The sequence below is a fragment of the Paramormyrops kingsleyae genome, chromosome 25, assembly GCF_048594095.1.
Source record: "Paramormyrops kingsleyae isolate MSU_618 chromosome 25, PKINGS_0.4, whole genome shotgun sequence".
NCBI classification, from domain to species: Eukaryota; Metazoa; Chordata; class Actinopteri; order Osteoglossiformes; family Mormyridae; genus Paramormyrops; species Paramormyrops kingsleyae.
This window is the reverse complement of record NC_132821.1, coordinates 27,709,140-27,735,683: the sequence shown is the minus strand read 5'-3', so window position 1 is coordinate 27,735,683 and position 26,544 is coordinate 27,709,140. Positions and strand designations below refer to the sequence as shown.

Here is a 26,544-nt window from a genome sequence, read left to right as displayed (position 1 = left end):
TTTCACTGGTTACATTTGCTGTTTTTTGTGCCATGTTGACTTGCACTGGGCTTTCAGTAGATCAAAGATTCATTTACTGCACGATATGATTGTCGTGTCCTGCACGTATATTAACTACAGTTGATAGAGCTGTCCAGTACTGCATCCAAAACAACTCTCCCTTGAAACAAACACCACTCCATAGTCATGATACTTCCAAGATATCCAGCATGATGTGCATTCACATCTGCCATGAGCTCACAAACCGCAAGGACAGGGTAAAAGACACAGAGATCATGACTGTGGTATAAAGTAATTTATTATTGACAGGTTAAAGGCTTAAGCTTCCTGCTGCTCCACGACAGTGCTCTTCTCGCTGACATAGATACCGTCCAGGAACTTGCGGATATCCTTCTTCCTCACAGTCGTGGCCTGCTGGATGAGGGCAGCTGCAAAGCAAGAGGAGCAGAGTGAGACCAAGAAGAGGCACCATGCAACCACAAGGTGGCGACAGGCCCGAAGGCCCTCGAACCTGCTACGCTATGGGGCCCCAGGTTCTATCACCCAACACCAGATCATTTAAACTCAATACACAAGTACACAGTATATAAATTAAATATTTTTGTAAGTGAGGGTGAGGATCCAAACGGTTAAACATGCATGGAACTTAAACTGAACCACAGAGGCAACATGCACATGAAATACTTTCTTCCTTTTAAGTGAGCCTAAGACACCATTTGGTTAATTGCGGGATGTATCCCACAATTCCCTCCTGGTGTGTGACCACCTTTAACTAAAACCACCTTGTGCCGCATGTCAATTTTCTGGAACACATCGAGTGACAACACAGGACGGATCTGAGGGGGATTCCCCGCAGAACGTCGGACGAACAGTCACAGAAAGGCCCTTTTCGGCAGTAAAGCATTCTAACCTCTACACTGCTCACTGATCCGGGTCCAAAACAGTTCCCTTCTCGGACACGTAAATACCGTCCAAGAATTTCCTGATATCCTTATTTTTGACTGTGGTTGCCTGTTGGATGAGGGCGGCTGCAAGAGAGAGGCTGCGGTGATGAGCTGCTACATGCAAACAGAGCTCAGAATCAACACAGTCGCAAAAATCACAGGGCAGGGGCAGAGCAGAGGGGCAAGTGTGGGGGGTGGGGGGGGGGGCAACACTGCAATCCGGGTACGGCGGCCATGATTGCCGGGAGGCTCGTAGGCTTGAGGAATCAGACTAAAGGAACATGATTAGAGAACACGATCCTGAATGCAGGAACAGGGCAGGCAGTATGTTTAATGGACAGCCATCTGCAGTCTCCAGTTAGCAGAGACTTAACTGGATTCTGCACCAGGGCACAAACATACTCCTGCCAAATGGGAGGGGGGAGGGGGTGGGCTGACAGAACATAAGGAACATGACTAGATCCTCAGGGGCGCATCCAGTCACATGCAGAGGACGTCACCCTGTGCAGGTCCTCTAATTGGGTTCTGCACACATTTAATATAGAACTAAACAAGGAAATAGTTTACTAGAATACTGCAAAAGGACACAAGCCAGCAGAGGGGGGGAAAAAATTCACAATCATAATACAGGAATGTCAGATACCATAAGGGTCTGTTCACACCAACCTACAATCACAACCCATAGAAACCCAAGGATCGCACACACGACACACATCAGTGGTGTCTCAAGTGTTACTATGGGTGCATTAAAATTAAGACCTTAGTCTACAGCTTTCAAATGACCCAGAATGCAGCTGTGTGAACAGAGCCTTAAAGGGAAAGAAATGCCTATTCCCCAGAAAAAGATTTCAAGAAAATCATGGGAGACCCTAATGACCAGCTTTGGCAGGCATTCAAATGATACGCCTTGATTACTTTACGGTAGCGTGTCACGGTCATAAGCGGAGCAGCTGGGAGGGTCCTTAGGAAGGACAACCATCATTTAACACTGAGCAGTTTTCAAACAGAAGGGTCACTTAGTATGAAATCAGGACAGACCTGTGTGCATCAGACGTGGTACATAACCCTCAAACACTAGGTCTCGCCAACAGCTAAATTTTAAGCAAATTTTACTTTATCCCTCTTCGACATGACATAATGATAGTCAATACTCGGCACTATAAAAGGTTTTTAAATGTTCATTCGAAATAATTCTCGAACAAACCGCAAGTTCCCCGCATCAGCCATCACACATGACCATTTGATCATTTAGACCTACTACTTGACGAACGACTCTTTGGTGGGGAGGGGGGTTACTCACATGAGTTGGACACCAGCTCAATGTCATTACCCTCCAGAACCAGCTCGTCCTTCTGGGCTGCTGACACTGTGCAGGTCACACCTGAGGGAAGGGGATTGGGACCGAGACATTAGCACGGAGCCCCTGAAATGCCAGGCAAGACGACGTCGTTTCACACAACACAGGACGGCTCACCTGGCCTCATGCGGACCCGTCGGATGTACTTCTCCCCCAGGAAGTTCCTGATCTCCACCAGGGTGCCGTTCTCCTGCATCACCACGTTGATGGGGAAGTGAGCATACACAGATCTCATCTTGTAGCGGAAGCCCTGGAAAGACAGAGGGGGAAATTAGCCTGTCGGCGTTGGTCTCATCCTGGACGGCAATAGCCAAAGCGCAGGCCACTCACCAGGGTCACCCCCTTGATCATGTTCTGGACGTGGCTGCAGATGGTGCGCACGGTGGCCAGCTCCTTCCTGTTACCCCACCATTTATCGACACGGAGCTGAGAACATAACGCGCAGCGCTCAGAAAGGTGCATCACACAAAATCTCCCGGGGAAATAGACCGCACCTCAAGCAGGTACAATCAAAACAAACGACGCAACTACAACACAACCAGGAGGAAATCTTAAAGCTCAGTTATTTTGAGGGTAAGGAATAAGACGGTATATCATATACGTCAGGTGTTCTCACTCCCAGATTACAAAACCTGAAACTCAGTGAGACCAGTATCTAAAATAATCAACCGTAACCCCAAAAGACTGAGAGATCAAGTCTCTGCGGCCGCCTTACCTTCTTACGCTTCCTGCCCAGGAGACTGAGTTCCAGGTTAATGTGGTTGAATTCCCGGCGCAGCACACCGCGGGGCCCCTTGACAACCACCGTCCTGCCTTTCAACGTCACTTCGACTGCACATTCAGACAAGGGCCAAAGCATGACATCGCTTAGAAGACGTGAGCCGTCAACGGCCTGCCAAGCATTTCTGTATACAGCCCCAGCAACGTGCAAATCAACTCACAGCATCATCCAGCTACAGACTTAGACCAGTTGCATGGTATTGCCCGTTATACTTTTTTCCTGACTGAAATACTTGGAAGTTTCTTTAAAGCCCCCAAACACAAAAAATGCCACATTTTCAGGCACCGAGCTACTGCATTTACTGGGGACTCGGGGACATACCGTTGTCGGGGATGTCAACTGTCTGGTTGCTGAGAATGGTCTTCATTCTGGGGACGGGAGGAGGAAAAAAATACGTGATAAGCAATGTCTCCACGACCGAAAGACGGGAGAAGCAGCGCGTTAAGCCAATTAGAAAATAAGCTAACCGGTCCGATTCAAAGTGCATACTGGCTAGCTGCTGTAGATATAACATTCGTTAAACTCAAGCAACGCATATATAATATATTCACAGAACCAAAGAACGTAGGGATGCGGGACCTGCGGCCTGGTTACAAGAAATGGATGAACAAACATCACCTTTGTGCCTGTTCTTTAGTTCACAAATACATATACCGTGGTGGTTATTGGGGTTTATTTAAGCCCAGAGAGGCAAATCTGAGCGCGACGTACATTTAAACAGTGAGGATTACGTTAGATTTTGAAGCATTCAACTGAAGAGAACGACCATTACCTCGCCTGAAGTTGAGGAAAGGAAGAAGGAAGGACGTCATCCCACAGTTCTACGTTGTCGGCGTGTTACGTCATCAACTGTGGCCCATGAGTTTCAGACATAACTATTCGAAAAAAGATCAAATGGATCCAGCCTTCTACTGCTTAAAACTTAAATAAATCCATATTACACGTATTTTACTTACATTACAATACTTATTCAAATGGTGTATTTTAAATATTTTTTGCATGATATCTGTGTAAGTTAACAAATCAAGCTAACAGGCGTGAGTAGTCAATTTAAGATAGCAGCGTTGTCAAAGACAAGCCGTCCGTGTAGTTATGGCGTTGGTGAAAAATAGTTTTCTCGGTGCTGGTCGATTTTCGTGTACTTTGCTGCGCTTACAATTCAGGAGTGAAGACGTTCAACATGTAAGTCTGTATGTCTCTACTTATATTATTATGATGCGAGTTATTAAGACAGTTCACGAAATGTAATGGGTTTGGGCCCGGACTTGATTATTATCATAAATAATTTGAATTATCCATAATGTCAGTATGTAACATAAGAGTGACCTGATTGTAGACAATGCTGTAGTGTATATTACATAACTGTACATTACCTGTTTGTGTTATAATCTGATATTCATTTAAATCATTTGTATGATTATAGGTTTGTGTCAACGGAGTTACAACTGCGGCACAATCGCCCTTGAATCCGACGGACAAAAAGAAGAAAGTACCTGAGGATGGACTCAAATTACAGGACTTCATTTCCGGAGACCTGTCAGAGAAGAGCCAGTGGGCTCAATATAAGGGGGACCTTAAGCGGCAGAAAGGGGAAAGGTAACGCGCGATGGAGGTGCAAACTGAATATTGCAAGAAGGATCAATAATGCATGAAAGTCTGGCAGTATCCCCAGAGTCCACGATAGACGGTTTCAGTTATTTTTGCATAAATGCCGACGTTAGTACATCGCTTAAAAGTGTTTAAATTGTTCTGAAACCCTGTGTCACCTGTGCATCCTCTCATGACAGACTCAGGCTGCCCCCTTGGCTGAAGACAGAGATTCCCATAGGGAAGAACTACAACAAGCTGAAAAACACTTTGCGGCACCTTAACCTTCACACGGTGAGTCATGGTTCAGGACTCTGCTAAAAAGTAGCACCTCTGCCCGTTCATTTATGTATAGCTGTGTTTTGTTGGGTTTAAATGACGTTGTGAAACATTTTGGCAGAATATGTGACCTTAAGGATGAGATAAACGACCACAAAATAGAAATTGTAGACTGATTTTTGAATTATATGATCCTGGACAAACAATAAATCTATCCAAAAGCTAAAGAAGCAGTTATGGAGAATCGAGGGATGTCATTAGGCTGGTGAAATGTAATCCAAAGTAGCTAATTGTAGTTTTACTAAAGGACAGTCCCCAGTGAAGTGCTTAATGTATCTCTGTGGTCTGAAGGTGTGTGAGGAAGCTAGATGTCCCAACATCGGGGAATGCTGGGGAGGAGGAGAGTACTCCACAGCTACTGCCACTATCATGGTTCGTAATCCTGGTCCACCCACAACCTCCACTTTCCAGCTGTCAGACTCCACACCTGGATCCCTGCCTGCTCTGTTCATTCTTATGAGATGGCAAATAAAAGATATTAGCAATAGAGATAAGAAGTCATGGGTAATTTTACCACTAGCTTATTATTTATTGGTCAATTGTGATAACGTTCTAGCATGGATCTGCTGTTATTCCTAGAGACCTTCAGAGGCAGTTCAATCAGGAAGTGGAGTTATTCAGCTCGTAATCTTACTCTGCACATGAGTGTCGTGGAAGAGGCGCCTGTGAAAATGCATCTTTGCATCCTTTTCCGTCCGCCGTGCAGCTGATGGGAGACACGTGCACCAGGGGCTGCCGGTTCTGCTCCGTGAAGACGGCACGGAAGCCACCCCCCCTCGACCCCGACGAGCCCTACAACACCGCTGAGGCCATCGCTGACTGGGGGCTGGATTACGTGGTGCTGACATCCGTGGACAGGGACGGTGCGTGTCAGCCAGCAAAAGAAGCGATTCGAAAAAGTTTACCTGTGTGGGTTTTCGTCTAAGTGTTAACGGGCAGGTGGTCAACAGAAAGGCTTTGTGTGTTTCCTTGCAACGTAGCGAAATTCTGTTTCGTTGTACATGACAGACCTTGCAGATGGAGGTGCAGAACACTTCGCCGAGACAGTCTCAAATCTCAAACAGAGGTGAGACGGATCAAATATCAAGTCAAATATATCAAATATCACTTTTATTGTCACGTCACATTACTGGGACACTGGTACAGTACATGTGAGTGAAATTCTTGTGTGCAAGCTTCACAAGCAGTAGCGGTGTGCAAAATATAGAAATGTAAATCTAAGAATAAATATGCACATAATTATGCATATGAATGAATTGGGATTCGATTGGGAGCGATGAGAGATTGTCAGTTTGCATTAAATAATTGGTGTGTAATTTTATTGTAATTGTTCATCACTGCACTCTTAATGATGCCCCCCCCCACACACACACTCACACACTCACACACACACACACACACACACACACCAGTGTTACAGTCCGTTAGTGGCTAAAATCATTAATCTCATGTGGAGGTCTACACTCTGCAGCACTGCATGGGAGTTTCTTAAGAAGAGAGCGGAGTGTCTTACCCCTGTGACGCAGGGGCCTGATTCTCTTCCCCAGGAACCCCAAGATCCTGGTGGAGTGTCTCACGCCTGACTTCCGGGGCGACCTGGCTAGCGTTGCGAGGATTGCTCTCTCCGGCCTGGATGTGTACGCTCACAACGTGGAGACCGTGCGGGAGCTGCAGAGGTGAGCTCATAACCCCTGTGTCACCTCCACAGTCCTGTCCGGGACTCTGAATCATGTTTACAAGTCTACAAGTGTGGAGTCAGCCCACATGTCAGTGAAAATGACTGGAGCAAGGTACTCCACTGCAAGTATGCACGCGGTATATGTAAGATTTGTAGGTCTATTCTAATAATCTTGTTTTATTTATTATTCATACAGCATAAAATAATCATTTCTAGTTCTAATTTCCACTGCTGTGCTTTTAATGTTTTTTTTGAAACAACCTTTTAATTGTTGCTAAATGTTTATGCTGGATTAAAATAATACACTCAGTGACAAAAGAAAGTTAAGCACCCAGAGTGGTGGAAGTGAAATGAATCTGCACAAGATCATGTGACAGCCGTTGTATCCTCTCCTGCGGCAAGTCGGCCCACAGCTGTTGTAACTGGCCCTCGAGATCCTGCAGATTGGCACTGGGCTGAGTTGACGTCCAAGCTGATCCCACACATGTTCAGTTGGGGAAGGATTGGGGGACCTGGCTGGTCACAGGACGACCTCATCATGACGCAGGCAGTCCACAGACACACATGCCATGTGTGGACGGTCGTTATCTTGTTGAATGACCGTACCAGGGTGTTGTCTCAGGAAGGGTAAGACATGCGGAGGCAGGATGTCACTGACGTAGCGCTGTGCCGTCAGGGTCCCCCGAATCACTACCAGAGATGACCTGAAGTCATACCCTATGGCTCCCACACCACGATGTCATACCCTATGGCTCCCCACACCACGATGTCATACCCTATGGCTCCCCACACCACGATGTCATACCCTATGGCTCCCCACACCACGATGTCATACCCTGTGGCTCCCCACACCACGATGTCATACCCTGTGGCTCCCCACACCACGATGTCATACCCTATGGCTCCCCACACCACGATGTCATACCCTATGGCTCCCCACACCACTATGTCATACCCTATGGCTCCCCACACCACGATGTCATACCCTGTGGCTCCCCACATCACGATGTCATACCCTATGGCTCCCCACACCACGATGTCATACCCTGTGGCTCCCCACACCACGATGTCATACCCTATGGCTCCCCACACCACGATGTCATACCCTGTGGCTCCCCACACCACTATGTCATACCCTATGGCTCCCCACACCACGATGTCATACCCTGTGGCTCCCCACATCACGATGTCATACCCTATGGCTCCCCACACCACGATGTCATACCCTGTGGCTCCCCACACCACGATGTCATACCCTATGGCTCCCCACACCACGATGGCAGGAGTAACGCTGGTGTGTCTCTCCACAATATTAGCAGGATTGATCCTCTCCCCTCAGCGCCGCCATACGCGCACACAGTGGTCATCCGGGGTAATGCAGAACTGAGATTCATCGCGAACATCATGGTGCGACGCTACTCGTCATCAGTCCATGCCTCCCGGTTACAGCACCACTCCAAACGCAGCTGTCTCTGCGCTGGTGTTAACGGCAGCCTACGCATAGGATGGTGAACCCGTAGTCCGGCTGATGCCAGTCGACGAGGCAGTGTGGAATGACACGGGGTGTCGTAGAGAGTCCAATACCTGTGTCCGGAAATCAGGTGCAGATGTCCTGGGGTTCTGTGATGCTTGGCCCACACTACGCCAATCCTCCTTTGGTGTGGTCTGTCTTGGGCGACAGGAACCTTCACGACGTGTGTGGGTGCCCTCATGTGCCCATTGGTTCCAACATCCAGACAACTGTCACATCTGCATGCCCCTCATGCCGGGCATTTGCACGATACGATCACCAGGCCTCATGCAACCCCTATCAAACTCTGTCAAGTGCTGGTAATGCTGTCTAATGCGTCTACAAGGCATCCTCTGTGTCTGGTGACTAGACGTGCCAGGTCCTTGCAAATGGAATCGTTTATATACCCATTGCTGGTCTGCACATGCACCAAATTACATCCAAATCAGACCATCACTTCTGGGTGTTTAACTTTTTTTGTTACTGAGTGTATTTATAGAGAGAGCAAATATCTGAAAGGCTGGGGCTTTTTTGATTGGTGGGTTGTTTTTCCTCACATATTTACACTTTGGCAGTGCATCCAGAAGAGGGCGCTAGCCGCGATGTCTGCAGAGACAATCCATAGCTGAAAAGTGAAACTTCCAGAAAAAAGAAAAGGGGAGGGACACAAGATTCACTGCTCTTTGTCTGATGGTTGCAATACCACATCGGTCCAGGAGATGGCAGAAAGTGTTACATCGTTGGTTATGTAAAAGGCTGTTGCACAGCACTGCTCCTATAATTCGGTTAGATTGGAGTGCAGGGCGGTATCTGATTGGGCGCTGTGTTTCCAGTCCATGTTTTGATTGGCCGGCACTTCCTGTCCATGACCACAGGCATGTGCGAGACCCCCGAGCCAATTTTGACCAATCCCTGAGCGTCTTGCGACACGCCAAAGCGGTGAAGCCCTCATTGGTGACGAAGACCTCCATCATGCTGGGTTTGGGGGAGACCGATGATCAGATCCAAGCTACCATGTCTGGTAACTCCACACAGTCCATCAACAGCACGAGACGATGTCTTTCATAGATTGGGTAGTGCTTCTGGTAGCGTTTACATCTGTCTGTAATGTTATTCTCATCCTCACTCCTACTACTTATCACTTATCTAAACTATATGAAAACCATTTCATGTTTTGTCCAATCAGAACTGAGGGAGATGGGGGTGGACTGTTTGACCCTGGGACAGTACATGCAGCCAACGAAACGGCACCTGAAGGTAGGATTTATGGTGGTACGTCGGGTATTGTAGCTTGTGTACGCATGGGTTTGTCAGTCTGTATTGTGTGGTTAATGTCTCAGACCTCACCCACCTGCCCAGTGATATTCATTTAGCTAAAAGAGTAGCGCATATTGACTTAATTTGTTAGTGCAGGGCTATTCAAATCAGACCTCAAGAGCCGAGCCCTACTGATTTTTCCAGCCTTCCTCAACTTGAGAACCAAGTGTGAAGCCTCTGTGGCCAATCAGAATGCATCTATCCATCCATTTTTTGAAACCCCTTGTCTTGTATTCAGAGTTGTGGGGGGGGGGAATCCAGGGCCTATAGACCCAATCAGAATCAGTAATTATTAAACTCAGTGCCTGAGAGAACTGAGAGCAAAGTCTGGATTTGAAATCAAGGGCCAGATTTGAGGAGTGTGTTCATATGTGTGTTTCTGTATTGTCCCAGGTGGAGGAATATGTGACCCCAGAGAAGTTTGCATACTGGGAGAAGGTGGGCGTTGAGATGGGTTTCACGTACACGGCCAGTGGGCCTTTGGTGCGCTCTTCGTACAAAGCAGGTGAGCCCCAGACACACCTGCTCTCACTGAAAAACACTCGAGGAACAATGTATGTGTGAAATTGTTCTCCGATGCATAATGAGGAGGTTGCACCACATTGCTAAATGTCAATGGCCTTGTGGAGAGTCTTGCTACGGTTGTCTCCTCAGGCGAATTCTTCCTGAAGAATCTGATTCACAAACGGAGGACTGCGTCAGACTGACGTGGCTGCCGCACGTGCACCGTCTTCGTGATTTTTCCCGAGGTCACCTTCGGCTAAATGTTATTTTGAAGAATGTAGAAGGAATATCGCAACCATTGCACACCCTTGTTAGGTGTGATACGGGACCTAAGATCGTAGTATTTATACCAAATGAACACTGGAAGATAATGGAGGAGCATTGTCACCTGAGTGCAGTGGACTGAAAGTGTATGCAAAGGGCAGGGATGCCACACATGGAGTGGTGCATGCTGGGATAGCGGCCAGGCTTCTGCAGGACCCCAACATGCGTAGTTTTTACAGCTTCGGGGTCTTCTGCCTGGCCGCCTTCCCCCCCTGTGTGTCTTTCTGTGACTCAGGCAGGCGGTAAAGCCTCAACTGGCTTCTCGCAGTGTTCCTGCCTCCAGTGTGATGTCATCACAATGCTTTCATTTGATTGGCTGAGAGAATAAAGAAGTAATTCGGATACCAGTTGGTCAAACAATGCTGTTTGACTATTATAGTGGGTTTGTCGAGTTTGGCTGGTACCAACACTAGCAAATGAAACCTAATTGATGAAGAAAAGCAAGGTGTTTGGTCTTTTCTTCTATGGAGAAATCTACCAGCTAGCATAAATGGTGTGAATGAAAGTCCTAGAATGCAAGAATTTTTTGTGATTTCAGTAATGCACACGTGCAGTGAATTGTGTACGGCAAATGCTTTACAGCAAGTGACAAGCCGGCTTATTACTCCTCTGAAGCTAATATGCACAACATGTCTGGATGTGACCATCTTTTCACTGTACAGCTTCTAAATTAGACACGACTACCGAGCACTGAAATGTCACCACACCAATGTCTTCGTACTTCGGCCTGTTTTTATTTACTCCACAAGAAACAGGATTAGTGGCATCGTATGAAAATCGACATGTCCTGCACAACAGGAGTAGGATCATTTTAAAAACTACTCTAAAATCATTTTTAAAAAAAATTAAAAGCGTACAAATCGTTTTGGACAAAACAAGCCGGGCGACTGTTTGTTCACAATTGAATAACATTTGGCTTCATAAACAAAACCACACAGGGTGACTGTTTGTTCATGGTCCTTGGTGCACAGAGAGTGTGTTTGGGGGAGAGAAGGACAGGAATGAGCTTCCCAGACGCGGCTGCGGCACAGCCACAGGAATACTGTGCTGAGTGTCCACGCCTTAGCCCGCTGGCAGACTGAACGAGCTGGTGAAGAGGGAGAGGTAGGCTGTGCAAGGGGGGGCCCGGAGACTCGCAGAACAGGCCCTGACCGGCCCATCCTGCGCCGGGGAGACCGAGGAGGAGTAAGGGAGGGCGAGGCTCTTGCTAATGCTGATGGGAGAGACGTGACACTTTAGGGCAGCAGCCGCCCACGGGGAAGACAATCAGATTTTGGCCTTCTTAGCTGGGGGCTTGTTGAGGAGGATTCTGGGAATACCAGCCGGGGGGGTGAAAGGAATGCGGGCTGTAGTTACTTTCTTGCCAATGGTCTCGATCTGGGGTGGGGTGGGGTGGGGTGGGGGGGGGGGGGGGGGGGAGACAAGCAGCAGATTAATGAAACTCAGGTCACGTCTAACTCCAGGTAATTCCTGGTTCAGATCATGTCCACGGTCGGGCTGTAGTCACAGTGCCATAAAGCGAATTTATTTAGTCAGGAGAGGCGTGTGATTCATTATGGAAGCGTACCTGGAACCCTATGTTCTGCAGTTTTGCGTGGAGATGATCCAGAACACGTCTACCGTCAAATATGAAGGCTGGCTTCAGCATTTGGGCATAGATCTTCTCATAGTCCAGTTCCTTAATGGATTTTTTAAAAAAAATTGTTACATAAATGAAGAATTTAATGTACATTTCAAATTCTAATAACAGTTATTTCTAAAAAATTATTGTGGTTGTATTCAAAACGAGTAATTAATTTTTTATGAGGTTACTAATGTATGACTGATCATAGCGGTTATGACGCTTTTCCACTGGCACACAGGAACCGACCCATACCCAAGCCGTACCATGAAGAGAGAACAGTTCCAGTGCAGTTCCAGCTTGTTCGGGTTTTCCACGACAAACGGTTCGGCTAAGTAAAGGCATCGCTGGGTTTGGAGAGCGGCAGTGACGTAAAACCGAAGAAACACTTATTTGCTGTTCACACTGTGTACATCCTGATTTACTGTGTGCTAATTTCCTAATTTTCTAGCACATCTGTGAGAATCTCCTTGTTATGCAAGCGTCAGCATTCTCTTGCAAGAATTAGCATTTTCTTGCATAAATTTGCATTACGAATCCATTCCATTCAGCTGTTCAGGTGCATCAATACATTGCGATGTGCGATAATATTAATAATGAATAATATATGGAATATTCCTTTTATAATCCATGGATATTGACACATCACTGATATCTCCCTGCATTTCAACCAATCACATGGTAACCAGCTTGGTTTGGTTACACTTTCATCCCTGCCAGTAAGAAAGGCCATGTCAGTGTGGGTACGGCTCGGGTACGGCTCAGACAGTTCACAATGGAAAAGCGCCAGTTTGTGGTTATGGCTCGGTTCTTGCCAGCAGTAGAAAAGTGCCATCAGTGAATAATTGTTTTGTTGAGAGTATACTGGTATTATTTTAGTGGTGCTGGCTGAGGGTAGCTTGACTTCAGCACGGGGAGAGGACGGCACCTTGAACATATCCCATTCCGTGCAGATGACCAGGGCGTGGGCTCCTTTGCATGCGTCATAAGGGCCGCTGGTTACTGTCACCAGGTCAGACACTGCACAAAACCAGGCACTGTTAGCACGATGGTTTAACCAATCGAAAACGTTTCAGCCACTCTCCATATGGTGACAAGGGGTGCCGGCGTCCTGTTAACCACGCACCTCGTTCTGGGTTATCCTCTGAAATGCTGGGGTGGGAGAGGTCCTGAATGATCTGCTCCTTAAGCACCTTGGGGTCAAAGATGTGTAGCTTGGCTCCCTCATCCATCAGGTACTTGGAGATGTAGATACTCGACGACTCCCTGGATAGGAGGTCAGCAAAGCCCTCTTATAACCTTAGATAATCTGTACCTGCATCCCACTGTAAGAAGGCAGGCTCTACAGAGTCAAAGTCAAACTCAGTTTGTGAGAAAAGCCCAAAAGAGAAAGTTTGCAGGACAGTAAAACCAGCAACAGAAAAGTTAAATTAACATCAAACACCACATTCTGTTTGCTGAACTGGGGGAAAAGGCCACTGTGTGGACACTGGACTGTTCTAGAATCCATCAAGAAGAGCATGAATGAGACAGGAAGATGGAGCGTGACAGAGGAGGGCGTACCGCGTATCGCCTGTGTCCTTCTTGAAGGAGAAGCCTAGGAGGGCAATCTTCTTCCCGGTAACGGTGTTGAACAAGCAGTCGATGATCCGACAGGCGAATCTGCGTCTCTGATACTCGTTCATATCGATCACCTGAGACCGGCACCGGAAGGCGTGAGACCGGGTAGGATTTACACTACCAGTCAAAAGTTTTTGCACACTGAGATTTTCTACGCTTGCATGTTACTCACTTAACATTTACTAAAAATGCACTTAATATTCTTTGCTAACAAATTTACAGTATGTTCACCAATTGAGTACCTTTATTAGCAAGAAAATGTCATACCTTTGATTCAAAGTAACATCCTCTAGCAGTTAATAGGATGTCAGGCATGCACTGTTACATACTATTCCATGTTATAAAGGAAACTTATTTTGATTTATATTTTAATTTATAGTTAACAAGAAAAAGAAAAATCTACAGTTTATAAAATAAATGGGAGAGTAGTAAAAACCTGTGACGTGCAAAAACTTTTGACTAATTCAAAACTTAAAATCCATATAATGGTATAAGATCCAGTTATACTGGAAACTGCTGCCTGTAAACTCAGGTCACCTTGCTGTCACCTCAAACAGATTAAACAAAATTACATTTCTAAAGAATATTACACAGCTGCAACAAAGAACAGTTGCACAATTACCACTAAACAATAGATACTGGATATTAATAACACAACAACACACAACAATACAAAACAGTACAAAACACTGACTCGGTGCAGTACGATTAAGACAGCCGGCGCTGGGGCCCATATCCTGAAGCAGGATTTCTTGCTGAGCTGGAAAATTTGTCAGATTTAAGGTAATCTGAGCTAAATGTAAGCGAACAAAATTAAAGTCTATTTAAATTGGGATACCTTAAATCCACCAAGTTATCCAGCTAAGCAAAGAATCTGGCTTTGTGATACAGGCCCCCAGTGTCTACTGAGCCAGTCCCAGTACCTGCTGCCAGTAAGAAGCCACCTCTGGAAGGTTGAGCGCCTCACAGAGATACACCAGGTTGAGAACGTCCTTCTGGAAACAGCTGCCACCAAAACCTGGGGCGGGGGGGGGGGAGGCGTCATGGACAAACAGATCCGACAAACATCAGATAGGCTTCAGAGACACTGGCGCGGGAGCCTAAAGGGTAGAGTCTGAAGGTTGAGCCTCACCCACGCTGGCCTTGAGGAACTTGTTCCCGATGCGCTGATCCATGCCGATGGCACGTGCCACCTCCTCCACGTCGGCACCCGTGGCCTCGCACAGGGCGCTGATGGAGTTGATGCTGCTGATTCGCTGAGCCAGGAAGGCATTCGCAGCCTGATGGGTGACCGGGTGACGTCAGACACAGTGGCATCAAACGAGATGCACAGTCAAAGCGGAGGGACATGACCAGCTGGCACCAGTGATGGACTCACCAGTTTAGACAGCTCCGAGGACCACGTGTTGGTGGTGATGATGCGAGATTTGGGGACCCAACGCTCGTACACCGCACTCAAGGCCCGAATGGCACGCTGCCCCTCCGGTGTCTCGTCCCCGCCAATCAGAACCCGGTCCGGTTCCTTCAGGTCCCGCACCGCCGTACCCTCGGCCAGGAACTCTGGGTTAGATAGGACCTATGAAAGACCAGGATATGGAATCGTGACGCCATTCTCCTCAAAGAATCCATTGATGACTGTTTTCTCCATTTGGTACTTCATACCAGCAGACTAAAAGCTGATTAGCCTGTTTCTTTGACAGTGTAGGCAAGACGAGGCTCATCAACACACACAAACAAGAAATAGGTAAAGGTCACGCATTCCGCAAAATGTCCAGACACACGAAACTGCTTCCCTACACACCTGCCCGCCTGATCCGGCTTACGAAGTCGCAGTGACTGTGTTTGCTCACTGTCACATTTTCCGCTTTTATCAGCGAGTTGGGACTTGGGTAAAAAGGAACCACGTCCTGCTACGGCTCAGGGGATGAGCCTGCAGGCATCCACACGCCCTACCTGCAGGTTAAGGCTCGGCTTGGTGTTGGCATCAAAAATCCTCCGGATGCTCTCAGCGGCTCTGACCGGAACCGTGCTCTTCTCGGTCACGATCTTATAGCCGTCTGACACCTCCACGATCCGGCGTGCGCAAGCCTCGATGAACTTCAGGTCGGCCGCTCGCCCTTTCCCCATGCCATACGTCTTCGTAGGGGTGTTCACCTAGATGAGAGGCTCAGGATGAGTCATAGTCCTGCCAATGTCCTGGAACTAATACTTTCGACAGGATAAACTAGACGTCCATTTGTGAAACGTTCACTTACAGAAATGAAGACGAGGTCTGCATCTTTGATTGCAGAGTCGATATCCGTAGAGAAGAAGAGATTTCTCTCTCGGCACGACTCGACAACCTCCTTCAGACCAGGCTGGCAGTCAAATGACACACAGGACAGACCATATGATGCGAAATCAGGTTAGATGACAGACAGAAAGAGGGTACATGGAACTGGAAGAGACACACAACACATTAAGCATATGACAGTATGCAAAGATAAGTATATTATTTTTGTAACCCTAACCCTACGTGCATTAACTTATTTATATATTTTCCACACTTTCCTAGTCATCACTTTCTGTTTTCTGATCCACAAATAGTCTTTAGTTCACTCTGGTGCACTAAACCTAAGGCAAAAACAAAAGGAGAGACATCCGATTAATGTACCTCGTATATGGGCAACGTGTCCGAGTTCCATGCCTTGATTCTGGACTCATTCACGTCCACCACAGTGACTCTGATCTCCGGACACATATGAGCGATCACGCTGCACGTTGGCCCACCAACATATCCAGCGCCTATGCAGCAGATCCTCTTTATCTCAAACATCTGAACAAGAACAAGGTCCACCAAATTAAATGTTGCTCAGAGGTCCCTACAGCAAACGTATTGCCTCGATCGGTCGGACCTAGCTGTAGTTACCTTAAAATGATTAGTTATTCATGTATTGGAGGCAACAGCAAAGGCTATGTGACGTCTAAAGACCATCTTATCAGTGTCAGAAACAGGCTGTAAAGTTACACTTATTTAGCTTTGTTAAAAGCGAACCATACTACTATGTGATAAATACTATAACATCAAAATAGTTTTATTAAAAGATAGGCAGTAGGATATAAGATTATAAAAAAAAATCAGTGGCATGCTATTTTAAAAAGGTACAAAGTTCAGTGGAATAACGTGCTCGACCAAATCGCACAAATAAACCAAATCACAACCTACCTTAAGGTAATACACTGTATCAAAAGTCGCCCGTTCCTCACAGTATAATTAATGGTAAGTACGCCGTCGTGCCCTAACGCCGACTGTCAGTCCACAGGGCTGTAGAAAAGCTACCGCCGGCCGCCGACGTGTTACAGTAATAAACAGCTGTAAGTGTTTATCGGAGAACGTGGAGACTTGGGAGCTCGATATTCTTCCGGGGTACGTAAGCGTCCATCTGCGACAGCCAATCGATGACTGGGACGCCAATGACGTAGATCTATGAATGTCGAGGCTTAGCATGACGTGATTTATCATTCATGTTCTAAACATATTTCGAAATGAAACGTTCGTCTTTGATCGAGGTTGGCAACTTTTGTAAGGCTGTGCATGGTGCTTGGATTGTTTTGTATTGTAATTGATGTTTGTCTGAGTTGTTAAACAAAGGGAACGAAATAATTACGATGAAAAGAAACAATGAAGAATAAAACGTAGTACTAAATATCAGTAACGCAAGTAATTAACGATCACGGTAATTGTAAATTACTAATATTTGCATGCTTGATAGACCAACCACTGATCAGCTGGTCAAGTTTATGTGTTTAGGTCTTTCTCTGCAATATGAAGAATATGAACATTAATTTCCATGTCTGGCATTTAGTTACCCAGTTATATCACAGCACAAGAGTGACAGACACACAACACCCAGATAATGTATTAATTTATTTGAAGTTCAGAAAAGTGCATAGTTAAAGCCCTTTATAATGTCCCAGTACAGTGTTCAAAAACAGTTGAAATGGCACCAAATATGATTTCTACAGTAAAAAAAATCAATAAATTTGGCAAGTCCACACCACAACCTTCCTTGCAGTACACATTACGTCTCTGTAAAGACAGCTGATCTTAAACAAACAGCCATACCATAAAGTACATGAACTGTGTCACTATAATGTAAGCCATTGTTAAGTATAAGATGCCATTATAGAAGGTAAAAGTGTGGCTATTCTTTTAAGGAAATAATCAAAATTTATATGGGTTTGGCGCAGAATCGAGTATTAATTCTTTAACATACTCCGGTACAATTAATTGATTAACATACTCCGGTACAATCATTTCCGGAAAAAATAAAACATGGAAAATGGCTTAAAGCTAAATCCATGTAGCAGATTTTACAATTTTTTTCCTTCTTCAGACCAGTGTTTCCCCAACCCAGCCCTCGGGGAGCCCCAGACAGTCCACATTTTTACTCCCTCCCAGCACAAGGGGTCAGCAAGTATCTACATATATACAGGTATCAGAGTCTGAAGGTCACATTCCAATGAGACAAACAGAAACACTGCATGAGACATAGAACTTCACCACACAAAGTCTGACACCTCAGGCCCCTGGTTTAAAACAGGTTTGGGAAGTTGTGGGGAAAATGACGCATTTCAAAATGAGGCTCACTGCAGGAGGCGTAATGCTTTCATGATGACAGACGGGTGAATAAGGCGTGTATTATCATCTCGAACTTCTCGGGCAAGTCATCCTGCGTTAACAAACGTGAACCACAGAACAGACAGCCTGTGAGCGAAGGCACGGCCGATCGATCAGCGATGTCCTGACACTAGAACGCCTCAAATGCCCACATCACTTGTGGGGCTGTTGTAACCTCCGTAGTTGTCCAAAGTCAAGTGATTATATAGGTTTATCACCTATAAGATTAACCATTTCCCATACATCACTGCTTTTGAGTGTAAATACATTTAAGCAATAGCTTTGACAAACATATAATAACAACCCTTTTTGAGTATATGCAACATATTAGTAACAGGTGTCCTATGAATTACTTGATACAATTAAATGCCATTTGTTGAAATTATTGCACTCAGTCAAAACCTTTCAACCTAAACCTTGAAAGACTACACCTACAGATCTTTCACTCGGCAAGATACTTATCGCTGTTGCTTTGGAAGCCGAGTACCTGTTCGGCAAACCCACAAATCTGTGGATTTCTTTTCGACAGGCAAGGCAAAATTAATGCACCTATAGAAACCATCGCACAACTGTGCCTCTGCTATTCAACAAGATAGTTTAAGACCCGCTGTGAATCAGCTTTTATGTGCATCTGACCAATCATTCACAGCCGGAACGTTTTCCTGATCTACAAAAAAAAAAGAAAAATCACAAATGTCTCGGAGTAAAGCAAGAGGTAAAGAGTCGGCGCAAGGAATTGAGGGTCTTGCTGATGAGTTTGGGTGACTGGAGCTGACAGCATTCCTTCTGCATGCATTGCAGGTCATGTCTCATGACCCTTTCATTCATTGGCTAGTTTTCTTGTCCATAAAGCACCACCCAGTTACAGAGTAATTTCACCCAACAATTTAATGGAATGTAGAGTCGTCCGATTCCCTGACTGTTGCCGATCTGCCTCCTTGCTATAACATGGACATTTCCCAAGTGCATGTGCAAATGCAAAAAAAAACATGTGTGGCCATTATTTGCATCACCAAACTCTTCCTCTGCCATCCTAAAGCACATACTACTACGGTAAGAACCGCACTAATCACCAAGACCATAAACAGGGTGGGCGGGGGTAATAAGGGAAGAAATGCGAACAAAAAAAGTAAACATTCTGCAGGTTTAAATCGGGGGTCACAGTAGCTGATGGAGTCACGTTCAATCCTTGGCTGCTTTTTGTGTCCGCCGCTATCCGGGTCCGGCGCTAGTCCACAGGTGGGCTCGGCGGCTCTCCTCCTTGATTCTATGGAAGCCCCAAATGAGAGAAAAAGCTCATCTTACAGATCACTGCAGATGGCGAGAACAACAGCGGTGGAGGACAAAAGCCTGTCCTGTGGGATGAGAACCCCCCCCCCCTCCCACAAAGCAGAGCGAGTATGGGATTACAGCTAATATGGAATTATAAATAGTGATACAGGGTGACGTGGACAATTTAACCATTTCACACTGAACATCAAAATTAGAGGTACACACACTCCTCTACTTACGAACTTTCAGACATACGAATGAAGAGGACTGCAAGTCCAAAATGTGTTCCTTGGGGTCCAGTTTCATCAATTTTTTTTTTCTGCACGCTAATTCCGCCTAGTAGGACTTCTGGCCGCTACTCCCGTCGCACAGCAGCGTAGCGTGCATACTCCCAGCATCCTAGTACTTAGTACTTGTATATACTCTTAAAAATTGTCGAATAACGACCTACGAACATTTGAAGTTATGAACAGCATATGAACGCATCTCATTTGTAAGTAGAGGAGCGTATGTACCATGAAATTTCTTAATGACAGGTTCGGCACAATTAAAAACAGACGGCAAAAACAAGTCGGTCCACGCAACTAGAGGAGGTGGGAGTCAGACATCTGATTGGTTGGTCCTGCCTCCTCTAGTTACTTGGGCCCACCTCCTCTACAATCTGATTGGTTATCGCAGAACCAATCATTTTTCATTCTGCCCTCATAACATTTTTGTTTAAGTAAAACTCCCATGAGCGTGTCCCACTCCACACACTGCATGAACATTCCACAGAGCAGATCCCATGATAGTTACATTATGCGGGCTAGATGGCTTCCCAGCAGCACCGGGGCCCCTCAGGCTGGCAGGTCTTAGGAGGAAGAGGACCAGGGCGATAAGCACCCAGCCCATCAAGATCATTGGCAACGTCAGATCGCCACCCTCTGGAATGCCGGGGCTGGGCACTGCGGGAAGACGTTCCTCGTTAAAACACGCTGACAGTAACAGTCCAGAACTAAAAACTAAAACGATACACTGATGACTGAATAAAAATGTAGACTGATGACTTCTACTTTGACATCAGAATTACTGACCTCGGGTCTTGTACCAATATGAATCTGGCTGCTTACCAGAGGTGGAAATTTCAGGTCCAGAAAGTACAAATCCAGACCGTGATTTAGTTTCAACCAACCAGTTGAGCATAAAGAGTCACAGTTACAGAGTACTTCACTGGTTGGTTGAAACAAAATCCTGGTCTGGATTTGTACTTTCTGGACCTGAAATTTCCACTTCTGCTGCTTACAAGCATACATATTGCACTGGGTATACAAACACTGTTGTCCATCCCCTGTTTTTACACTTTAAGTACTGTGAAAATCCTCCTGGTCAATGTTGTTCCACGTCGTTCCTGGGTAAACGCCAGTCCGTGTCATTGTATTCAAATAGGATGACAATAAACCCCCCTTAACTTGATATTCACCAATCATAATCCTACACAGTAGTCGACGCAGCACAGCAAACATAACTCATTAATTTGTTTCCGTGTCAAAGACCCATGTTCAGCAAACTGGACAGCATAAAGCTGGGAAAATTACCCAAGAAGAAATATTTGTGAAAAAGAATGTTTACTTACTATCAATGCCATGTTCGTGTGATGCACTTTATTTGAAAACAGATGTCCCTGCACCCTTCGAACTTTTGGATTACATACCAAACTGCATTTTGTTGTCCGAATACTTTGTGCAATGACAAAGCCAAACCAAATCTAAAGTTATGTTGTACATACTGATTTAACTGCAAGGCCATGGATGTTAGACCAAATAGCCCTTCACCGCAAGTGAGGAAAGATTCACCATGGAGTATTTAACTGAAATAAGTGCTGTTATAAGGGGTGAGATCCATTCATTTATTGGTGCACGAAACACCAGAGGGCCAGAATGTGCCGAGATTCTGTGCTTCCTGCCTCAGCAAACAGGCCTCCTCTGTCAGGACAGAATGTCGAGGGGCACCACATTACCCAAGAAAGTGTCAAAGCAAAAGTAAAACTGGGAATAGGCTAGCAAATCTACACACTAGATGACATGAAATGAAGTGGATTAAAACACACTGCTCGTGACTGGAAGGATGCTAGTTCGAGTCCCAGTGTTGGCATACTAACATCACCATTGGGCCTCTAAGCTCCCTAACTGCTCCAGCGACTAGATGACCGCGGTCTCTCAACAGAAAGACGGATCTGCCAAGTAAACTGCATCTCGCACGAACACACGAGAAAATACGTACATTCTTGGAGACATTCTGTGTCTGTGCAGTAGGACTGGGACTGTCGCAGCTACAAGAGAAAAGAAAGGAGAGACAATGCAATCAGGCACACAAACTGACATTTACGTCGTGCTGTTCAGCCCTGTTACATACTTCAGTTAGGATACGGTCTGCATACGCAACAGGTAAAGCGAGGAAAACACGCTTTCAAAGTGGGATTTACCATGTGCTAAAACTCACAGCCTAGTCTAAACCAAGTGACCGAATGCCCCAGGGACAGAGGTAATCATAACACAGCTACGTTTCCCCCATGATTTGCACATTCATACGGTATTTTTTATGGAACGACCCATCAACCTGCCATAACCCCCCCCCCCCCATTAATGGGGGCCAGCTCTCCTTCTCCACGTCTGCTCTGCATGACTGCGTCTTTCACCCAATCATGGGATTGCTGGAGAAGAGCTTCTGCTTGGCCATTCCACCCGAGGTTGGACACTGAAGCAGCGGTTACTGGTGTGGCCTGGTAAGAGAGGGGACACCAGCAGCTTGACCGCTGTGACAGCACACAGTCCCAGGGCACAGATAACAGGAACCAGTCCCCAGAGGACCTTCTCCTGGCCCAATGCAAGGAAAGCCCAACACAGCCAAAACATCCAACTCAAAACCAGAAGCACAATTACCAATTTATGCCCATATCTAGGCAATTAATGTTTACATTCTCTGCCAACCAGATAAACTAGTTTCCTGGGGCTGTGCTAGCCTAGCGGACAAACCGTGACAGCAGTCCTGAAAAAGCCCCTTATTCTGCAGCATGTCCTTCGTTCTTCGTGTGACTCGAAGCCGGCAAGATGGAAAATATGCTTCACGTTAAGGGGAAGTCATTCAGAAAGAATGGCACGGAAGCAGAGTCTCTTCTGCCTGCCTTTTCCCCATTCTAACACCCAGCTCTGATCTCAGAATCAACACCGGAGAATTTAGCGGCTTACGATTAGTCTCAGAATTTGTTTCCAGGATCTGTGCACCTTTTGTAAATTTCAGATGAACATTCTACGAACTTGGCAAGGTATCTACAAGTGCGATAACACACCCTGTGGTGTAACAGCCGAAGGGGTCTTGTTATCAAGAGCATCACAGGAACAAAGAATGGGCAATGAGGAAGTATCAGCACTGTTGCCATCATATATTATAAAGTAAAAATTAGGTTTAGGGTTAGATTGAACCCACATATTACAGAACTGAAGCTGTTTTGGAATGTCAGCCAAGACAACTACAAGTACCTTAGACCATAAAAAAAAACCCTCACACACACTGATCTTTCTCATAGCCTAGTATACAGTATACTGTCCCCACAAACATGCAGGCAGACATAAGGCACTTTAGAGGCCTAGCAAAAAGACCCTCCCAGCCTTATAGCACAAGCGCAGGCAGGTAACCAATCTGTCTCCCTACAGCCCTGGAAGGCGTACCAGTAAAGCCATGTGACGCATGACCACTGGTATGAGAACAGGCACCTCTGCCCAAGTCTTGGTCTCCCTGGTTATCTGCCAGGGGCTGTAACCATACAGACTGCCCACAAAACAAACAAAGGCAAAGAGCATTACTGCGAAAACATTTGCTCAGACCAAGCACATCCTCTTCCGGGTGTCAAGTCACTGCAGTTCAGGGCCATGTGTTGCGGATGCCTTTAGTCACATACATCAGAAAAGCTGCTACGCGGCCAAAATTACTTTAAAAATTCACAATACCATAAAAATTGACAAGACACACATCGGAACAAAGTAACGAGGAACAAAACTGGCAGTCAGCCTCTGGAAGGCTCATAGCCGTCCTTGATTTTTCTCAGAAGCTTTCGGCACCTTGACCGCGGCGCTGGCTCCCGAAGCACCCCGCGGACGAGGATCCTCACCAGGTTTATCAGTCTCCTCATGGCATGTTCGTGGGAACAGATGCACTCGCACGGATCAAATCCACCCTCCGCCATGGCTCCCCGATCGCACCTGCAGCCGGAGGTGTGAAAACCAGAAAGTCACCTTAAAATACATTAGAGCAAAATACAGCCGTTTACTCCAATGCCGTTTCAGCAGGTCTTAAATATTTACTACATGTCCCACGCCACCATATGGTGAAATGAAGTGTGCGTGTATTTCTCTGTATGCACACGGAAATATTGTGGTGTCTGTCACATAGCAGTGCTGTTCCTTTGCTTTAAAAATATAATTCTACTGCTTTGTTTCCCGGTAGGTGTGTTGGGAAGAGAACTCGAAACAATCTGAAATGAATCGTTGAGTCCGACTCTGATAAGGGAACCTTGGGACTACCTGGTGCAAATATGATGCAGGTTCTGAGCGACACTTATTTGACAGAACAACTCCAAGTGCACACAGATGTGCGTTTATGTCCCCTATACACTTGACATACATGGCTACCTGGAGCCAGGTGTGGGAATACGGATTCAAACCGGTACGAACAAAAATCTGTTCGTCTTAGCAGCATTCAAACAGAGCTCCTGTGGAAATGACCAGGTAATCATTTACAAGCCACGCTGGACATTTAACGCTCCATGTGAAAATGTCATGTTGAAGTGCAGCAAACGGGTCATCATGGGACAAAGCCTAATGAAAAAAGTAACCCTATATGGCACTTTTTAAAGGCAGTGTTAAATACTGACTGGAACAGTGGGACTGCATTTTTAAGAATTACAGTCCCTCAGTCAGGATTTGCTGCAAGTTCAATAACGGTTTAGACCATCGCATACTTAAAATCCACGACCTGGCCTGAAGGTTTTTTTTAATAAAATCCCACTCGAAAGCAGAGGATCCAAAAAGTAAAATTACTTATTACATTATTTGCTTAAGATCCGCCGGGCGCAAATATTTTATGTACTTTGATCGGTTAAACATACGTTTGGTGTTTACCAGCTTAAGCCTCTTAAATTCAGACGCGGTTATTCAGTTGATGCTATTTCTGGCACTTCTGCATGAAAATGGCAATAAAAAAGATGTTTGCCTTTACATATAATATGTAAAAAAAATGTAATAGCTTCCAATCTGACGCCAGCGGAAGTATATGAGGTTTTTCATGGCCTTCAGCCACCAGCACTGGAGGTTTGTTTTTGGGAGGATAGCTGGAGACCGAAGAGCAGGAAATGAACGCGACAAGCGACATAGAAAGTCAGGGCAGACGCAGAACAAACACAAACACAAACAGTAAATTGGGCCGTAGTGGGACGCGATGCTAACGGCCAAAATATGTTAAAATAACCGAAAGAGAGAAGCTCCCATTAGGGAAATAAAAGGCTCACCTGGTGCTGCTGATGAACTAGAGAATTAACCGCGCATTAATTAAAAATGAGAGTTTATCTCGGAGGCTTCTGTCCCCTCTAAAACTGCAGTTTCGAGTATATAGGCGGACAAGCACGGACGCCAAACACACGGACTCCGTAGGTAAACGGCGGTGGGGCTACAGCCGAGAGCCCTCAGTGTTTACATGCGCGAGAGCCACGTCACTTCTCACGCGAGAAACAACCCGGATTAGTGAGAGTGTCGGCGGCCCAGTTGCTTTTGTCATCAGGAGAACAACGCGCAGTGACCGCTGATTGGCTACAATAATCGTGTGACTCATCAACGTGTTGACCGAGTCAACGTAGTCGCGTTCGCCGCTGCGTGCGAAGAGAAAAGCAACGCCTTTGTTTACAGACCCCAACGCAGCAGAATGAAATAAGGATCGGGGGTATATTGCAGAATGTAGTTTTGCAAATAATACGGAATTTGTAGCTAAAACCTGATTTTCCACGTTAGAGTGAGCATCGCTCAGTTATCATGTAATCTAATGCTCTGAACCTAACTAACTCTAATGTAGGTTTAGCTCACAGAAACTCGGGTTGGAAGGGCGGCTGCGGTTGCGTCAGGAGAGTTCGGTAGTTTGATTTGGCGTGCCCATTTCTCAAGAGACATAAAAGCAGGAATTCTTCGTTAGACATTCTGTCATTCACAGTTCACATGCACTGCATTAGACTTTACTTTGTACTTTATACAGTGTAAGAATTGTGTGGCAAATCAGGTAGACTCCCTGCTTGTGTACATGACAAGGCTCCTGCAGGGTAGTTCTATAAAGAGTTAAACATATTGCATAACTGAGGTCTCATGCATAGATATGGCTTTGGTAGCACACTAACTTAAGGAACAGCAGTCATAGAAAGTAGTGAATTTGATAGAGGACCGATGAGTGTTGTCGAGCTGATGGTTACATGTGCTCTGCGATCATTTCTAGTTTTGACCAATAGGCAAATGCAGGATGTGACTGCTTTCATTGTTACCATTAGCAGAAAGGAAGATAAAATGTTTGAGCATGTTTACATTTGTTCTTATGCGAACCTCAACTGAGCCTGATGAATGCTAGAGGCACATGCACACGTGTCAAAAGTGTATTTTCGTTATTAGCCATTTGTGCAAATATGACTATGGAAACACTGGAATGCTCTTTTCACATATCACATCTTGCACTTCTTTTTCAGACATACACATTCAAGTGAGAATGAAGTTTGGGGTCCGAGAGTAGGGTCTGGCACTTTTCTGGTGCCTGGCACAATTGGGGATTTAGGGGCCTTGCTCTAGAACCTAATGGTGGTATCAGTCTTCCAGTCCCAGGATTTGAACTGGCAACCTTCCGGTCATGGATACAGAGTCCTAGCCTGCTGAGTGACACATTCTAGGAAAATGTACTATAAAAAGCCTATTTGGTATATGGGGTTGTGACATCCCTTGTGATACTACTGAGTAAAGCAAAACACCTT

General features: G+C 45.8%; 4 protein-coding genes across 6 annotated transcripts; 1 reads left to right on the top strand and 3 right to left on the bottom strand.

The window, feature by feature from the left end:
* Positions 1-280: 280 nt before the first annotated feature.
* On the bottom strand, positions 281-3,948 carry rpl9 (ribosomal protein L9). 2 transcript variants are annotated; one of them, XM_072707676.1, is made up of 8 exons: positions 3,855-3,946; positions 3,404-3,450; positions 3,017-3,132; positions 2,632-2,727; positions 2,419-2,551; positions 2,245-2,325; positions 911-1,028; positions 281-428 (listed from the first exon to the last, which is right to left on the bottom strand). In XM_072707676.1, exons 2-7 carry the CDS (start codon positions 3,447-3,449, stop codon positions 922-924), a joined length of 579 nt encoding a protein of 192 aa, XP_072563777.1. In that variant the 5' UTR covers position 3,450; positions 3,855-3,946; the 3' UTR covers positions 281-428; positions 911-921. The 2 variants fall into 2 exon arrangements, with proteins under 2 accessions (XP_072563777.1, XP_023685380.1); XM_023829612.1 differs by lacking the exon at positions 911-1,028 and having other exon boundaries at positions 3,855-3,948.
* Positions 3,949-3,952: 4 nt separating this feature from the next.
* lias (lipoic acid synthetase) lies at positions 3,953-10,685 on the top strand. Of its 2 annotated transcripts, XM_023829611.2 has the most exons (11): positions 3,953-4,264; positions 4,506-4,678; positions 4,870-4,963; positions 5,300-5,380; positions 5,715-5,871; positions 6,017-6,074; positions 6,556-6,684; positions 9,072-9,217; positions 9,383-9,453; positions 9,907-10,018; positions 10,168-10,685. In XM_023829611.2, the coding sequence occupies exons 1-11, from the start codon at positions 4,175-4,177 to the stop codon at positions 10,218-10,220; spliced, it is 1,164 nt and encodes a 387-aa protein (XP_023685379.2). In that variant the 5' UTR covers positions 3,953-4,174; the 3' UTR covers positions 10,221-10,685. The 2 variants fall into 2 exon arrangements, with proteins under 2 accessions (XP_023685379.2, XP_072563776.1); XM_072707675.1 differs by lacking the exons at positions 9,907-10,018; positions 10,168-10,685 and having other exon boundaries at positions 9,072-9,269; positions 9,383-9,443.
* A 368-nt stretch (positions 10,686-11,053) lies between these two features.
* ugdh (UDP-glucose 6-dehydrogenase) lies at positions 11,054-16,995 on the bottom strand. The gene is made up of 12 exons (XM_023829610.2): positions 16,788-16,995; positions 16,236-16,397; positions 15,838-15,939; positions 15,536-15,736; positions 14,961-15,158; positions 14,715-14,862; positions 14,506-14,600; positions 13,526-13,656; positions 13,089-13,228; positions 12,891-12,982; positions 11,909-12,019; positions 11,054-11,718 (listed from the first exon to the last, which is right to left on the bottom strand). The coding sequence occupies exons 2-12, from the start codon at positions 16,395-16,397 to the stop codon at positions 11,608-11,610; spliced, it is 1,491 nt and encodes a 496-aa protein (XP_023685378.2). The 5' UTR covers positions 16,788-16,995; the 3' UTR covers positions 11,054-11,607.
* A 475-nt stretch (positions 16,996-17,470) lies between these two features.
* smim14 (small integral membrane protein 14) lies at positions 17,471-25,287 on the bottom strand. The gene is made up of 5 exons (XM_023829774.2): positions 25,054-25,287; positions 23,659-23,749; positions 21,774-21,822; positions 20,310-20,458; positions 17,471-19,509 (listed from the first exon to the last, which is right to left on the bottom strand). Exons 2-5 carry the CDS (start codon positions 23,731-23,733, stop codon positions 19,471-19,473), a joined length of 312 nt encoding a protein of 103 aa, XP_023685542.1. The 5' UTR covers positions 23,734-23,749; positions 25,054-25,287; the 3' UTR covers positions 17,471-19,470.
* Between the last annotated feature and the right edge of the window lie 1,257 nt (positions 25,288-26,544).

Bases quoted from the DNA above. Each gene is read 5' to 3' on its own strand.
- rpl9 (XM_023829612.1), bottom strand. From the start codon at position 3,449: ATGAAGACCATTCTCAGCAACCAGACAGTTGACATCCCCGACAACG. The intron at 3,133-3,403 runs GTATGTCCCCGA...CTGAATGTGCAG, and splicing joins AGTTGACATCCCCGACAACG to TCGAAGTGACGTTGAAAGGC. The intron at 2,552-2,631 runs GTGAGTGGCCTG...CTGTCTTTCCAG, and splicing joins TGATCAAGGGGGTGACCCTG to GGCTTCCGCTACAAGATGAG.
- lias (XM_023829611.2), top strand. From the start codon at position 4,175: ATGGCGTTGGTGAAAAATAGTTTTCTCGGTGCTGGTCGATTTTCGTGT. The intron at 4,265-4,505 runs GTAAGTCTGTAT...GTATGATTATAG, and splicing joins GGAGTGAAGACGTTCAACAT to GTTTGTGTCAACGGAGTTAC. The intron at 5,872-6,016 runs GTGCGTGTCAGC...TGTACATGACAG, and splicing joins GACATCCGTGGACAGGGACG to ACCTTGCAGATGGAGGTGCA.
- ugdh (XM_023829610.2), bottom strand. From the start codon at position 16,397: ATGTTTGAGATAAAGAGGATCTGCTGCATAGGCGCTGGATATGTTGGT. The intron at 13,657-14,505 runs GTACTGGGACTG...TGCCGGTCTCAG, and splicing joins TGGCTTCTTACTGGCAGCAG to GTGATCGATATGAACGAGTA. The intron at 13,229-13,525 runs GTACGCCCTCCT...CCTCCTATCCAG, and splicing joins AAGGACACAGGCGATACGCG to GGAGTCGTCGAGTATCTACA.
- smim14 (XM_023829774.2), bottom strand. From the start codon at position 23,733: ATGGCGGAGGGTGGATTTGATCCGTGCGAGTGCATCTGTTCCCACGAA. The intron at 21,823-23,658 runs GTGAGGATCCTC...TTTCTCTTGTAG, and splicing joins TGAGGAGACTGATAAACCTG to CTGCGACAGTCCCAGTCCTA. The intron at 19,510-20,309 runs GTAACTATCATG...GGGCTTCCATAG, and splicing joins AGCCATCTAGCCCGCATAAT to AATCAAGGAGGAGAGCCGCC.